At 35.6% G+C, this 17749-nt stretch overlaps 1 protein-coding gene across 2 annotated transcripts in view; it reads right to left on the bottom strand.

Moving 5' to 3' along the window:
- The window catches only part of KHDRBS3 (KH RNA binding domain containing, signal transduction associated 3), a 248424-nt gene that overhangs the window by 55350 nt on the left and 175325 nt on the right, over positions 1-17749 (bottom strand). For both annotated transcript variants that reach the window (XM_027860420.1, XM_027860421.1), the window contains one exon: positions 2740-2929. In XM_027860420.1, the coding sequence (XP_027716221.1) occupies positions 2740-2929 (190 nt within the window). The remainder of the gene's footprint in view (positions 1-2739; positions 2930-17749) is intronic.

Genomic DNA, 17749 nt, shown 5'->3' with positions numbered 1-17749 from the left:
TTTGCACTCAACAAAAGCAGCAGCCCCAAGGCTGCTGGATCCCTACTCTACTCCAATCAGTATTAATCAGTTAGATATTTTACATAAATCATATAGGATAATTAGAAAAGATAGGTTCTTATAGTAGGCCTCAAACTTTAATGTTTACTACTTGTTTACCAGTTATGAAGCTCACTCGTGCAATGCTGACAAGGATATCTCCATCCTGTTTTGCTCAAATTCGATGTCCAAACCCAGCATGAGTGGATACCTTGATTCTCTGAAAAGTCCCTCAACTTATTTTTGTACCTCTGGACCACCCTTTCCTGCCCAACATGAGCAGGTGACCATCTTATGACCACTTGGCCACCAGAGATGACTCTTGCCTTGCCATCTTACTTTCTGGCCCGCAAGAGCAAGATCTATTAACCAATGAGATTCTGTATTTTACCATGCCTCTTTTGCTTATTTGGGTATCAAACCTTATAAAAACAAGGTCCTGGGATAAGGGGCATCTCAGATTATGAGGAAGATCTGAGGTGCTCTTCATTAGATGGGATCATGGATCCTTTAACAGAGTGCCATTGGAACAGAGTTCTGCCTCAGTTTCTTTTATTGTGGGCTGGGCAATTTAAAACTCCACAGCAGAAAAGGAGGGGGCAGCTTACAGACAGTTGGTATATACATAGCACTGCATTTATATGACATCCACATGAGATATAGGCAAGGGAAGATTCATGACATAATCATATGTTAAAGCCTTTGACTAGCTTACAGGCAACACCTTTAATGTAACCTAGTATCATTTTATAATTTGCACTTAACCAAATTTTGTATTACTTGAGTTTGCATTAATCATAACCTAGCTATAAATGCTAGCTATTTAGGATTATTTAGTTTCCAATTAACTTTGAATCCTTTCATCAAATGCCCTTTAATGAACATATTTTTATTGCGCTGTTGTCAATGAAGGATTCTTTTCTGCATTTGTCTACAAGATCTTCATACCCTAGCACGCAGCCTGCATGTGTAAAGGTATCAGGTACACAATCTTAAAATACATAAATTCCTTCTTATTACCAGTCACTAATCACTACAGATCACAACACACACACACACACACACACACACACACACACACTCGGTTTTTCTAAAATTCTTTTCAAATACTATAGATACTTTGTCTATCTTTTTGATAGATATATCTAGTTCTGTAGAGGGCAAATGTCGTATTCCCCATATTAGAGTTTTGCTATTTCTTCCTGCAATTTGATTATTTTCCTTTAAGTACTCATATGCTATGCCAGTTTGTGTATATGAGTTTGTGTGTGTTAATGTGTGTGTGTACAGTGTATATAGACATAAAAAGTGATGACATCATTTCACTGTTTGTGATGTCTTTAAGTATAATGTTGTTTCTTCATTTATCTCTTTTAATAGTATCTATTTTTACTGTGGCTTTGTGTGATATCATGGCCATTTATCTGTTTTTATGAGTCTGCCTGAAGCATAAGAAATGCTGTTCCAACTCAATTTAAATTCTGTGTGAATCTTTGACATTTCAGGAGTTTTCTCCTGTAAAAAGTCTGTTGCTGCATTCTGTTTTCTAATCCAATTTGCTATCCTCTTCCATGTTATGGAAGAGTTCATCCCCATCACAATCATGACTGTTGATTGTGTTCTTCCCTCCAGCATATCCTCTGATCACGCCACTCCCCACACAATGAACTAAAGGGCCTCCCTATTACCTCCAGGATCGAATATAGAATACAGAGGTTCTTTGGCATCCCATAGACATCTATTTATTTAAATGTCTTCTTCATTAGAATGTAAGCTCCTTTTTTTGTTTGTTGCCCCTCCAGAATATGACAAATTCACACAGAATTTAAATGAAGATTTGGAACAGCAGGGAGGAAGATAGTATGGCATAGCAAGAAGATCAATGAATTTGGATTCAGAAGACCTATGTTCAAATTATGGCACCAGTATTCATTGGTTGTATAGATATTTAGTAAGTCACTTTACTTTCCTGAGATTAAGTTTCTTCATCTATATAATGGGAATAATGCTAACTGCTTAGCTTACCTTGCAGGGCTGTTCTGAGAATCAGACTATGTATATTAACTTTTATCTGTTAAAGTACTCTATAAATTAAGGTAAGCTATTATGAAGACTTAGAAGGTGTACCATTTCCTCCTATTGCTACTGCTTTCTTTTAGTTTACAACAACTTTTATTCTATGACTCTAATAGTTTGATAATATGAGTGATTCATTCAATGCTACTTCCTTTTCTCATTTATAATTAATTAAGTTAGTATATTAATGACATCAGTGGGTTTGCATTCTTGTAAAATTATTTCTGCTTTCATTTACATTTATATTTACTTCCTCCTAGGTAAAATATGTCTTTCAACCATATTAACAAATTACTGAATGACAAATGACTTGCTCTATTATGAAAAAAATGAGAAAAAAAGATAAAGTTATTTTTATTTCCACAGAAAAGAATCTCTAAGAATAGTCCATTTTCAGTAATACAGCAAACTAAGAATTACTTGAGACTATGCTCTTCTCATTGTACATGGAACAATCATTGTCAGTTCTTTATTTCTAATATAAAGAGTAACATATATTTAAAAGCAATATTGTAAAAGAAAAGATGAGGAGAAACACTAGAACCACATTTTTATTAGCTGAATTTTATGGGAACTCACTCTCTAATGATTTATGAAATTTGTCACATGAAATATTTTACTTACATATTCTCCATATGTCTCTTGTGTTGGTGGTGGGGGAGGAGGCCGGTATCCTGTTGGGGGGACTCCTCTTGCTCTGGGGGTAAGAAGTCCTCTACCACGGCTGATTGGACCTCGACTAGGAGGGACTCCTCTGGGAGCTGGTGCACCTCTTGGTACACCTGCTGGCCGGGGTGCAACACCTCCTCTTCCCCTATGAACAAGATGATTAATTAATATTTCATATTAGCACACCTAAATTTTATTCCACCCAACTTCTGCTGAAATAAAAATAGGAACACACTGGTAATCAGCTTTGGGGAAAAAAAAAAGCAATTGTTGCCTTCTACCAAAAAGCAACAAGATTTCATTCATTTGGCAATTATTTATTGATTTCCTATGTGTGTATATAATTGTGCTTGACACACTGGGATATCAATTAAATGAAGGCAAAACCTATATATGACTGAGCAAACCAATGTAATTTTGTGAAACTCCAATATGTCATCTCATCAATTTGGATGTTCCCTCTAACAATACAGATTGCTAACCTTCTGTGATTGGCTTTCCTCTAGTCCTCTTGTCCTTTTCTGCTCATGAGTTCACTACAGGAGGTTCTCCTAACAATAAGTCAGAGATCTTCTTTGCTTTCCTCTAAAATTATGAAACTGCCAATGAAGCATTAGGGTTATCTACATGCTATTTTCTGATCTTGCCAATTTCTTTCTTCTATGATACATCCATGAGGATAACTTCTACTCCTGCTCTTCTATGAAGTTCTTAATTTTTAATATGTTGAAGTTTGCCCACACAGACCATACTCTTTCCCATATACACTTGTGTTTAATTCTTTGTTCTTTTTTAATATTATTTTTTCCAATTACACATAAAGACAATTTTAAACCTTTATTAAAAAAAAAAACCTTTGAGTTGCAAACTTTCTCCCTGCCTCCTTCCCTTCCCCCATCCCTAAAACAGTAAGCAATCTGACACAGGTTATATATGTTGTGAAAGACGAAACTGACCAAAAGGGAATTTTTTTTAAAAGGTGAAAATAGTATGCTTTGATTTGTATTCAGTCTCCATCAGTTCTATCTCTGGAGATGAACCTCCACAAGACCTCATAAGAACCTCATAAGTCCTTTGGAACTGTCTTGGGTCATTGTATTGCTGAGAAGAGCTAAGTCAGTCATAGTTGATCATCACACAATATTGCTGTTATTGTGTAAAATGGTTTCCTGGTTCTGCTTGCTTCACCTTACATCAATTCATATAAGTCTTTCCAGATTTTTCTGAAAGCATCCTGCTCATCTTTTCTAATAGCACAACAGTATTCTATGACAAATCATATACCACAACTTGTTCAGCCATTCCCCAATTGATAGGCATCTCATCAATTTCCAATATTTTGCCATCATGGAAAGGCCTACTAAAACTATTTTCATACTTGTGGGTCCTTTCCTCTTTTTTATGATCCCTTTGGGATACAGACCTAGAAGTGGTATCACTGGATCAAAGGGTATCCAGTTGGATTGGCCTTTGGGCATAGTTCTAAACTGTTTCTAGAACAGTTGGATAAATTTACAACTCCACCAACAATGCATTAGTGTCCCAATTTTCCCACATTCTCTCCAACATTTATAATTTTCCTTTTCTGTCATTTTAGCCAATCTGATAGGTCTGAGGTGGTACCTCAGAATTGTTTTAATTTGCATTTCTCTAATCAATAGTGATTTAGAACGTTTTTTTCTTTAACTAGAGATAGTTTTGATTTCTTCATCTGAAAAGTGCCTGTTCATATCCTTCAACCATTTATCAACTGGGCAATGACTTATACCCTTATCAATTTAACTCAGTTCTCTATATATCTGAGAAATGAGCAGTTTTAGCAGAGACTTGTAAAAAAATTGTTCCCCAGTTTTCTGCTTTCCTTCTAATCTTGGCTGCATTGGTTTCATTTGTGCAAAAACTTTTTAATTTAATATACTCAAAATTATCCATCTTGCATTTCATAATGTTCTCTATTTGTTGTTTGATCAAAATTTCTTCCCTTCTCCATAGATTTGACAGACAAACTATTCCTTATTCTCCTAATTTGCTTATGGTATCACCCTTTATGTCTAAATAGTGGGTACGGTACCTGCAGCCTTGAAGCCACATGTGGCAGAATGTGAGGAGAACCAGGACTCTAAATCATCCTCCTATAACTCATTTAACTTCTCCTTTAGAAATTTGGATGCTATAACATTTGACACATATGATTACAACTGATATTACTTCATTGTCTATGGTACCTTTTAGCAAGATGAGATTTCCCAGTCGCTTTTAATTAGATCTATTTTTGCTTTTGCTTTGTCTGAGATTACAACTGCTACCCCTGCTTTTCTTTTTTAAACTTCAGCTGAAGCATAATATATTCTGCTCCAGTGTTTTACCTTTATTCTGTATGTATCTCACTGCTTCAAATGTGTTTTTTTTTTTTTGTAAACAACTTATTGTAGGATTCTGGTTTTTAATTCATTTCTGCTATCCACTCCCATTTTACAGGTGAGTTCATCCCATTCACATCCACAGTTATGATTACTGTGTATTTCCTTCCATCCGATTTTGCCCCTGTTTATAGTTTTCTCTCTCTCTCCTTTTACCCTGTCCCTCCTCACCAATCTGTCCTCCTTTTTATCAGCCTCCTCGCACCTACTTTCTTGTCCACTTCCCCTCCTACTTCCCTACAGGTAAGATAGATTTCTATATTCAACTCAATGTGTATGTTATTCCCTCTTTGAGCCAAATCCAATGAGACTAAGGTTCAAGCAATGTTGACCGCCCATCACCCCCGGTCCTTTCTTTCCCTCCACTATAATAGGTCTTTTGTGCCTCCTCATATAATATAATTTACCTCAGTCTGATTCTCCCTTCCCTCTTCTCCAAGGGCAATCCTTTTTCTAATCTTTTAATTTTTCTTTAATATCGTCCCATCAAAGTCAACTTATACCCAACACCCTCTATGGATACTCCTTCTAACTGTCCTAACAGAGATCTAGTTCCTAAGAGTTACAAGGATCATATTTCCATGTAAAGAGTAAAAGTTTAACCTTACTGAATAACTTAGGTTTTTTTTTCCCCTTCCTGTTTAGCTTTTTATACTTCTTTTGAGTCTTATAGTTGAAAATCAAATTTTCTGATGCTTGAAAGTCCCCTATTTAATTCAATATCCATTTTTTTACTCTGAAAGATTATGCTCAGTTTGGCTGGGTCATTGATTCTTGGTTATAATTCAAGCTTCTCTGTTTTCAGGAATAACATTGCAAGTCCACCCATCCTTTACTGTAGAAGCTACTAAATCCTGTGTAATCTTGTGACTCCTCAATATTTGAAATGTTCGTTTCTGGCTGCTTGCAGTATTTTCTCCTTGACCAGAGAGTTCTGGAATTGGGCGAAAATATTCCTGGGAGTTTTCATTTTGGGATCTCTTTCAGGAAGTGATCAGTGGATTCTTTCAATTTCTATTTTACTCTCTGGTTCTAGGATAACAGGGCAGTATTCTTTGATAATTTCTTGAAAAAATGCTGTCCAGGCTCTTTTGTTGATCATGGCTTTCAGGTAGTCTAGTAATTCTTAAATTATCTCTCCTGGATCTATTTTCAGGTCAGTTGTTTTTTCCAATGAGATATTTTACATTTTCTTCCATTTTTTTCATTCTTTTTACTTTATTTAATTGATTCCTGATGTCTCATAAAGTCATTAGATTATTTTCTTCAGTTAACTTCTATACCTCCTTTTCTATTTAACCAAATTACTCATCTAAGTGTAAGGGGTGCAACAACAAAAACCTTTTTCATTCTATATATCTATCAAGTGTTTCATATCCAAGATATAAGGAAATGACAAAAATAAATAAGACTTAATAGCCATTCCTTGAGTAACTAAACAAACTGATCTCAAAAAAATTGTAAAATATAAACAACCATATTAAAGATAGCTTCAAATCATTAATAAAAGAAATGCAAACCAAACCAACTCTAAGGATTCACTTCTTATATATTAAATTAAAAAAAGATGACAGATGATGGGAATAATCAATATTGTAATGGTTGTGGTAAGACAAACACAATTAACATGCTGTTGGTGAAATTGTGAAATGGTACCACTATTCTGGAAAGCAATTTGAAATTATGCAAAAGAAGTGACTAAAATGTCCATTCCTTCGGACCCAGAGAGTTCACTGCAAGGCATATAACGGCATATACCCAAGGAAGAGAGTGACAAAGAATGGACGTTCTTAACTGGACTTGGGGTTCCTTCAAAATTTTTAGTTCTTTGGCTCATTCTCCACAGTAGCTCTTTCAAATCTTTTCATACCTCCTCAAATTTGCTCTCCCCTAACTCTCTCAGCTGAGAACCTTATCTCATATATATAGAAGACCTTGAGGTCATTTGCTATGAGTTCTCTTTTCTTCCCTCTTCCTTATCTGCTACTTTCTCCTCTTTCATGCATTTCACATGATGAAATGGCCTTACTCCTTACTATGGCCCTTAACCTTCTAGTGTTCTAGTGATCCCTTCTATCCCATCTCCTCTAGCAAGAATGCCCCCCTATCCCTTATTTCCAAGCTCTACTCTCTCATATCCCACTGCCTACAAACATGCTCATGTCTCCTCTACCCTATAAAAATCCACACTTAATCCTTCCAACCCTGCTAACTGGAGTCCTATATCTTTTCTATCCTTTGTAGCTAAACTCTCAAAGGGTGCCTACAACAGGTGCTTCCAATTTCTCTGTTCTCATTCTTTTTTTTTTTGACCTCATACAATCTGGCTTCCAAACTTATTATTCCACTGAAATTTCTCTCTCCAAATAACCTTTTCTCAATACTCATCCTCCTTGACCTCTCTGTAGCCTTTGACACAGTACTGATCACTGTGTCTTCCTTGATAGTCTCTTCAATAGTTTTTCAGTCAAACTGACACCTGTTAAAGGCCATAGCTTGAAAAGGCCAAGGCCCGCCACTGCATCCTGGGCCATCTCCAGATGTTCTGATCTGTATCTTGCCACTGGACCCAGATGGCTCCAGAGGAGAAAGTGAGGCTAGTGACTTTGCACAGCCCTCCCTCAATGAAATCCAATTCATTTGCATATCATGGCATCACTTTCTTGATGTCATGGTCCTCTTTGAGAATGAAGGATATACAACAATAGGACACCACTCTCTCCTGGTTCTTTGACCTGACTGCTCCTTAGTCTCCTTTGCTGGAATCTAATCCAAATAACACCCTCTCATCGTAGATGTGCCTCAGGGTTCTGACTTGGGCCCCCTTCTCTTCTCCCTCTACCTTATGTCACTTGGCAATCTCATCAGCTTCTATAGATTTAATTACCATCTCTATGCTGATGATTCTCAAATCTGCAGGTCTGCTTCAAACTCTCTGCTGACCTCTAATTTTGCATCTCCAACTGCTTTGCAGACATCTCAAAATGGATGTCTGGTAGACATCTTAAAATCATTAATTATATTCAAACAGAACTCATTATCTTTCCCCTTGAACCTTCCACTCTTCCTACCTTCCTTATTACTGTAGAAAACAACACCATTCTCCTGGCGTCCCACTATAGGTTAGGGTAAGTAATTTTTTGGGGCAGCTAGATGGCACAGTGGATAGAGTGCCAGGTCCAGAATCAGGAAAACCTGGGTTCAAATTTGCCTACAGGCATTGGCTATAAAGTCACTTAACACTGTTTTCTTCAGTTTCCTTATCAGGTGGAGAAGGAAATGGCAAACCACTCCAGTGTCATTGCCAAGAAAACCCCAAATGAGATCACGAAGAGTCTGATACAACTGAACAAAGTAACCATTAGCTTGGCTGTTGGCACTGTAAAAGTGTGCTATCTTTCCAATGACCAATGAGTGAACATGTTACTGAGGGAAATGAATGGAACCTAATCTTTATATTCGTGCTCTAAATAAAAACTGATGGCAAAATGAAGCTCCACTAAAACGGAAAGATAATTTGGCTCTCCTTGGAGAGGAAATTAAGGAATGGGTATTATTCAAGTAAAAAAATTCATATAAAATCAGAAGAATAGAAATCAGAAAAGTTAATCAATTAAACAATTCTAAACTGAGTTACTTAAATATTCTGTGAATACTGCCAAATGAAAAATGAGTGTAAAAATATACACAGAGAGTATAAACATTTTCTGAAGAAGTTTAACCAATGGAAATTAACTCTCATAATAAGGAACCCAAAAGAAGGTAGAAAACACTTCAGGTAACACCTGATCTCCTTGAGAAGCAGAGAGAGCAACTAAAAGCAATACTGTACCATTTCAGAATAAAATATAAAATAAAATAAAAGATCACTTGAAATCTTACAGAGAAGAATGACTTGAGTTTGTTTTAACTATATATACATTAAAAAACAAATATAAGTGGATGAAGAATTCCTAAAAACAAAACAAATAATAAGAGCTAGCATTTATATAGTGCCTAATATATGAAAGTACTGTGCACAATAGGAATCTTCCACATTGGACCATGTCTTTACCATTATACAATTCACTACAAGATTGTATTACACTCATTAATTTGTTGGTAATGAAAAAGTAAGAAATGTTTTGCTGCTTTACTGGCTTTATTCCAAAAAGGTGACTTCCTTCTATACACCAAAATATTCAAGATGTTTTGAAAGATAAAACAAGAGATTATGATCATCTGACTACAAAGGAATAAAAAAGGGAGATGCAAGCTTGCCATAGGTGCATTTACCATGGTGATGAAGGGGACACAGGAAAGAATTTAACTTTATGAGGAGGATCCCCTATGAGGTCTTTCATATACTTATACTTGTAGATGATATTTTCCTGATCCCATAAAGCTTTAAAATATTATAGTCTTCTGTAAGAGATCCACAACTACCTAAAAGAATTGAACAATTTATAACATTAGCAAAATGATATAGCAACTACGAGTTTCTGAGTGTCACTCAAAAGCAGGTCTATTGTCTCCAAGTCTAGTGTTATTTTCACTATACCACACTATACATTGCTAACCTAAAGACTTGTTTTTTGTCAATTTCAAGAATTTAAAACGTAAAATGCCTTGTGAGTCATTAAAAACATATTCCTAAAAGTGTTTCCTTACATAGGGAAGAATTAGTTTTATAGCATAAACATGTTTTCTATAATTTAAAATCATATCTATTCCCTAAAATGGTCTGAGTTGCCTCTGAACATTACAATATTAAGTTTTAAACACAGAAAATGTGATTTATTTTAATTTTATGTTATATTGACTTAGGAAAGATGTTAGAATAACTAAATAGTTAATGTGAGGGCCATAAATTTTTAAAGTCAGTATGATGAATATTTTATAATAATTTCTTAAGCAATATTTAATGCCTTATTAGTGTATATACCTATATAATATTTAATTTTTAACTGAGTTTTTGCTTTTTCTTATATCTTTCATTTCTCTGTTACTTAACAAAGGAGCATAACATGAAAATGAAAAATACCTTGTTGAATTTACATAACTTTCTGTTAATTGTTCGTATAATATAATCTGTTTCCTGGTCATATTGGCAACTAAAATTTTAAAACATACTATTTCTCTTTCATTTTGTTAATGTTACAAATTTTTCAGTTCCCTTCTTTAATAAAGATTTGAGTCTGTGCACTATCATAGTGACTGAATAGAATACAGCAGAACTTTTCTTTGATATTAAATTCCCTTGTTTGCTTTTCCAGTACTAAGTTGTGAATTCCATTTCCTAGCCTAGATTATTCTTGCAGATCTCAATCTAAAATTATTTTTGTTGACTCATTTCAGTCATGTTCAACTCTCTACAACCCCTGTGGGGTTTTTCTTGGCAATATAAAATTACTGTCTATTATTCTCTCCGGTAGTATGCTGGTAGACTACCACAGTGAAGTTTACCAGGAAGAGAAAAATGTGTGTGTGGTTTCTCTTTAAATTACTTGAGGATAATGGCAACTGAGGTAAAAATACTATAAATTGAGTAAGAGCTCTAAGCATTCACTGAAAAGGGCTTGCAGTTTAAATGCCAGTCAGAGATACAAATATGAAATGTGGCTGGACAACTATTTCGACATAGTTCTCTTGGTTATAAGTTTGTCCAACAATGAACTCTACGTTAGCTAGGTCACTGTTCTAAATTCTCTAGTCTGAAGACCATACAGCTTTGAGTTTAAAGTTCACCTCCAAAATATGCCTGCTGTTTGATTTCAGGAAAACTATTTATCCTCTCAGTGCTCTAGGCAAAGCTCTTAGACTTCCAGGGCAGTTGATGACCTTCACTGGTAAAAGGAGTTTCCTCATTCCTGAGTTTGCTGCACTAGTGAAATATCAGGTCACGCTGACATTGTTTTTGCCTTTCTCTGTATGCTCAACACTCAGCACAGTGTCTGACAGATAGCAAAGGCTTAATAAATGCTTGTTGAAGAACTGACAGCCAAAGTTTTCTCTAAGACTCCTCTGTCTATCTACATAAAGATACACATAAATACTGCCTCCTCCATTAGAATATAAGTTCCTTAAGGCAAGGGGATATTTTTGCTTTTCCTTTTGTAACTCAGAATACAGTAAAGTTCTTGGCATTTATTAAGCACCTAATAAATATCTGCTAATTGACTGATGACTGAGTTCTCTTATCTCCTCATAAATCCTGGGGTGATGTATTATCATAAAGTAGAAGTCACCTTGGGTTCACAAATGTCAGTAGGCTATCAGAGTGCAAGGACTAACAGGTTCTACCTTTGGAAAAAACTTTGAGAATTGTTGCTCTGGATAAGTTCACTAGACTTCTTTGATGGACCCTGCAATTCTGCTCTGCTGGTCCACTGAACTCCTTTGATCCTGTCTGGCACCTTGATCTGATGGTCTATTTGTCTCTTCTAGGCACTGTTCTTTGCAACTACTTTCAAGAATTCAAGAGATATCTGGTAACTCAAGCCACCTCAGCTTCAGTCTACTAGGAGATAGTGTTTAATGTTACAGTATAACATATAACTAGGGGCAGCCAGGTGGCACAGTGGATAAAGTGCTGGTATTGAGTCAGGAGGAACTGAATTCAAATCTGGCCTCGGACACTTACTAGCTATGTGACTCTGCCTGGGCAAGTCATTTAACCATATTTGCCTCAGTTTCCTCGTCTGTAAAATGAGCTGGAGAAGGCAATGGCAAACCACTCCAGTATCTTTGCTAAGAGAAACCCCAAATGGGGTCATGAAGAGTCAGACACGACTAACTGATTGAACGACACTGACAACAAAGGGTAGGTACAGTGTCATGATAAGGGCATGTTGATAACTCTTTAATGAGAGCCACAGCATCTAGCTAACAAAACCTATTTGGCAGAGTGTTCCCAGAATGTGATTAGGTCTTTACTTTTGACTTCTCCGCATTCAGCAAAGATAAAAGTCTTCTGTTACAAGCCTAATTTAGGATTCCAACTCCTACATACTTCATCTTCCAAGGTTTAAATAAAAATGAATTTGAGCCCAGGCAAATGGTAGATGAAGCTGATGAGAAAAGCCCTAATTTCCATCTTTAGTATTTTTATCTGTCACCAGCAAAACCTAACTATTTAGTGCTATATTTTGACCAATAAAATCATAGTTTTCCTATATTTCTCCAGGTAAAGAATTTGAGGTGCTGACAAATTAACTAAATACATATCAACATCTATGAAACATAACTTGATGGATAACAAACCTACATATGTAATATGTAGCATTCATATTAGGTTCAGCAACTAGCATTAATTATTGCATGTATTAGCTATGGTACATAATTTAAATTAGAAAAATGAAAATTTTTTAAAAAATGAAATCACAAAAAAGAGAAGATATAAAAAGCATAATCAGAACCAATCCTATACAATTATGTATTAATAAAACTGAGAAATTTAAAGTGATAGATTACCTACAAAAACATAAAATACTCTAAATAACTATATTAAAATTGCAATCTTAAATATCAAAATCTCAGAAAATGAAATGAACAAGCAGCTTAAGAACTACCATGGGGATTAGGGGACAGGGAAGGAAAATCTAACAAATTTGCAAGTATATTGTACCAAATGTTTAAAAATAATTAATGCCTATGGTTCTACAAAACAACCTAAAAATTGAGGGAAAATACTCTACAAAACTCTTTTTTTTATAAGACATATATTTCTACTGCCAAATTTAGAGAAGTATAAACAAAGAAAGAAAACTATAGAATATCAATAGTGAATATTGATTTTAAAATTTTATATAAAATCATAGCAGAAAGTATATAGCAATATACCTCAAAATTATTCATCATGATCAATTTGTATACCAAGGATGCAAAGATGGTTCATCATTAGGAAACCATTTGGCAAATAATAGCTAGTATTTATATAGGAATGGACTTGGAATTCTGTCCTCAGATATTATGCTATAATATCTGTGTGTGATGAGCAGACTAAGGGTATAGAATATTTGTGTGCAGCTGAGTTGGGGTGGAAGAGCAGGTCATGAAAACTGAATAAATTGGGGGAACTAGGAGGTATTTGAAGGAACATCAATATGAATGAAGTCTCCTAGTTCAAAAGTAGGACTATGGAATCTTTGAAGAAAAACACTATGAGTTAGGCATAGAACTTATTGATAAAGTAAGAAGAATGTCCTAGGTGTTGACTGATAATTGCCATCAGGATTTGCATTGGGTGATAAATTTGAGATCTTCAACCTCAACAGAACAGAGGCTGTTGAATGGTAGTGACAGAGGGAGAGTCTAAGAGAAGCAATGGAGTATTCCAATTGTGCTACTATAGCCAATGACTTGGAGGGAGGGTGAGTGAAAATACAACTCACTAGAGAAGTAGTGGAGGAATAGCAGTCTCAATGAGTTCCAAAAGATAGATTTTGAAAGGAAATGATTTATGATGAAAGTTAGTTAATTCTAAAACAGGCATTCCTGTGGCTACCACAGAAGGGGCTATGCTTGCCTCTCATTACCGGAAATAATTAAAACTAACTCAAATAGTACCAGGCAAGTATAGTTTGTAATATTTTGTTTTAAACTAGTTGACATGTAATGATAAATTAACCTTTCCATAAAAAAAGTGATTCATGTTTATACAGGAATAGCCACCATTGGTGGGTCAAGTTAGCCAGCTAAGCTGGAGCAGCAATATGCACAGAGGATTACATTAAGAGGCAGCATGTGCCAACAGGCACTGCCTCAACTGTCACTTTCTCTCAGATCTCAGGGGAAAAAAACCCAGAAGTAAGGGTCCAAAAGCCCTGGAAAAAATAAGGCGTTTCCACCTCAACCTCCAGATCCCCACTCCCAGAGGGAAACAATTCTCGTGGAGAAGGGATCTGCCATTTCCACCCATGACCAACTGTAACCAATGATCAGAAAAATCAAGAGCACTTCCTCTTCCTCCTGTCTCCAGTTCAATCTCTGCAAGTGTCACAGAGAGGAACAATTCTTGTGGGACTCATTCTCCAGGAAAACTGAAGAGCAATGGAAGCAGCAATAAGGCCCAGACCATTGGCTCTGCATCCAGTTGGATCCCTGATGCCATTATAAATGGAAAAAGCCTGACAAATGCCTTGGCAGGAGCTGTGTCCACGCCTCCTAGGAAGAAAAGTTATTCTAGGAAAAGAAGTCCTCTCTGCACTGTCAGGGCCTGATAGTGTCACTGACAAAGAGTGAACATCAGAAATAGATACAATTTTATCATTGGAGGTGACAGAAAAGAAGATGCATTACCATTATCCCTCTGCCTTGTTTCTGCCCCCTAAGGATCAGTGGGCCTTTCCATCTGACTTATAAGCTAAAACTCCTTCTAGATATTGTCTCTCCATCAGCACATAAGCTCCTCATCACCAGAGCAACCTTGCTTTTCTCTCTGTATACTCAGAACTTAGTTCAGTGCATGAAGTATAGTTCAGTGCATAAAGTATACATCTAACAAAAGCTTTTACATTCATATACTTTCTAAGTTTGCATAGTGTTTTACATATATTATTATGTAAGGTAGGGACTAAGTATTATCCTCAGGAAAAAAGTGTTTGAAGTTAAATGACAAGCCCATAATTACATAGCTGATTGAGAGTTGAAGACAAAATTTGAACACAGGTCTTCTTTATGCCAGTCTAGCTTTCTACTCATATCACAGTGTGTCTCTCTACACATATCCAATTAGATGCTATACCGTGATAACTGATGGTTCAATTTTATTACATTGGCTCTGATCAATATATGAATCACATATGGGAACAAGAGGATGGAAATATAGAAGAACCATGATAATTTAGGCTAATGGGGGAACAGAGATACTATGTGCACACATGAACATCACCAATAATCACTGAACTTCCTTCTACAATGTACTTTGTACAATAATTCACTAAAGTTTCAAAACTGATTCAACTTTCACTTTTTTTCCTTTTGCTCGCTTCCCCCAAAAAGTGTTCTGAGTTATGAAAATATAGATCTCATGAGGGTAGGAGCCTGTTGAAGGTTTGTATCCCTGATAAACTTGAATAGAACTTTCAATTTAAAAAAATTCATTTTTATTATTCTTATCAATTTCATCTGATAGGCATTTTTCTGTTCTCTTCTCAATATGTGATCAATCCAGTTGTCTGGCTCTATCCCAGTCTTCATTTCTAGTATCTAACTTACACATTGTAATATGACAGAATTTTATTTCAGTCTATCATTCTCCATTATTTCTCACTCCTTAGCCAGTACTACTGTTCAAGCATTTTTTAAAACACGCAAAAAGAATGTTGAGGTACTCCACACTTCTCATTTGGCATTTCAAAACATTTAAAAGCCAAAATCTTCAAAACATCCTATTTTACAGATAAGTATGCTGAAATCCATAATATGCCTTACTCAAATTTACAGAGCAGGAAAATAATTCTTAGTAATTTTCCAAGAAAATAATGGGTACAGAAATTCTAACAAAGATGACGAAAATGAAACAAGTGGCTTAGAGTCTGGAAGACCTTAGTTCAAATACATTCTTAGATACTTACTAGCCATGTAATCCTTGGGAAGTCACTTAACCTCTGTCACAGCATCTTCAACTATAAAAATAATAGCACCTACCCTACAGAATTGTTGTGAAGATCAAATGACATGATATTTGTAAAGCACTTAGTACAATAGCTGGCACATAGAAGGCACTTAATAAATGTTTGTTCTCTTCCCTTTGCCTCTTTCCTAGTAAAATTGAACAGATAATAATATGCATTAAATTGTCATAGAACCATAGCCTAACAATATCCCAAACAAATGGATATCCAGTCTCCACTTTAAGACCTCCCCCTAGGGTCATCACTCATTATCATTCTCCACCGCCAAAATGATTTTCCTAAATCACAGGACTGACCAAGTCATTCCCTTACACAATAAACTCCGATAGCTCACTGTTGTTGCTAAGACAAAAATGTAAACTCTTCCACGTGGCTCTGAAAACCCTTAACATAATTTGGCCTCAATATAACTTTGCAGATTTCCATCGCTCTCCTTCACACAGCTAATAAGTCTAGTGCTAGTCTCTTTTAGCACCTTCTGATCTCTTTTTTTTTCCTTTGTTCTGACCATTTCCCATGTCTGGAATGCCCTCATTTCTCATCTCTTAGAATCAGCCATCAAAGCTTCCTTCAAGAATCACCTCAAGCACTGCTCCCTACAGGAAGTCTTTCTTGACTTGTGTCCTTTCTCCCAAAACTCATCTTATATTTTATATTTATTCACTATATTCCTATATGGGGTAGCTAGGATGCACAGTGGCTGGAGTGCCAGGCCTACAGGCAGGAAGACTCATCTTCTTGAGTTCAAATCTGGCCTCAGACACTTATGAGCTACGTGGCCCTGGGAAAGTCACTTCATCCATTTCCTCATCTGAAAAATGAGTGGCAGAAGGAATGGCAAACCACTCCATTATCTTTGCCAAGAAAACCCCAAGTAAGGTCATAAAGAGTCAGACACAACTGAACAACTGAAATATCCCTACAGGTACACAAGATGTCTCCCCAGGTAAAATATATGTTCCCTAGGAACAATTTCATTCCAATAATAGTTTTAAAAAATTTATTATTAGCTTATTAAATGTCAACAGACATGAATAGTTCACTACTCAAAGAGTTCTGCTTAAGAAACTGAAATTCTATTATATATTTTATTCTATTAAAGTACATATTAAATTCAACAAGATTAACAAAACTGAAATGCTAAATTACAACCCCTTCTAAGCTTCCTTGGCTCTCTAAATGTGTTATTAACATTCTTTACTCTCTCTCTCTCTCTCTCTCTCTCTCTCTCTCTCTCTCTCTCTCTCCGTATACACACACATATGTATATATACATACACACATATATATTTTGCATCATTACCACTACTAGTTCTCCTTGCACATTGTAAAACAAAACAAAAATTTAACAAAAAATGCCCCCTCAATAAAAAATGTATATCTCATTTTGAAACTCTGATCCATTAACTCTCTACCAAGAAGTAGAAAGCATCAATCAACATTCATAACTGGTAACTGTATTGATCAAAGTTCTGAAGTCTTCTTTTAAAAAATGATAACCTTTATTTTAGTAACAGCTGACTTTTCCAAACTACCCCCCTCTCACTTCCAGGGAGTCATATCTCAAAACAAAGACTAAAGAACTGGGGGGAAAAATAAAACAAAACAAAAAGAGTTCAGAAAACATACCAAGACTAAATATATTCAGTATTACACATCCATAATTCCCCTACCTATGCAAAGAAGGTAGCAAATTACATTCTGTATTTTTGGGTGGGACATACTTGGTTATTATTTTTGTAATTTTGTTTTTTACTATGAAGTTGCCAAACAAAAAAAAATAAGCACATTATGATATTAAAAAAACTGTATATGAAACTAAATTTCTGTTACATCTTTTAACTACAGGTGCCCCACAAGGTTCTGTTCTGGGCCTTCTTCTCTTCTCCCTCTATACTATCTCAAGCCACCTATCTTACCAAAACCTCT

This window comes from Vombatus ursinus, unplaced genomic scaffold (assembly GCF_900497805.2).
Source record: "Vombatus ursinus unplaced genomic scaffold, bare-nosed wombat genome assembly UNPS02014180.1, whole genome shotgun sequence".
In the NCBI taxonomy this organism is placed as follows: Eukaryota; Metazoa; Chordata; class Mammalia; order Diprotodontia; family Vombatidae; genus Vombatus; species Vombatus ursinus.
The sequence above is the reverse complement of the archived record's forward strand: the minus strand, read 5'-3'. Positions and strand labels throughout refer to the sequence as shown.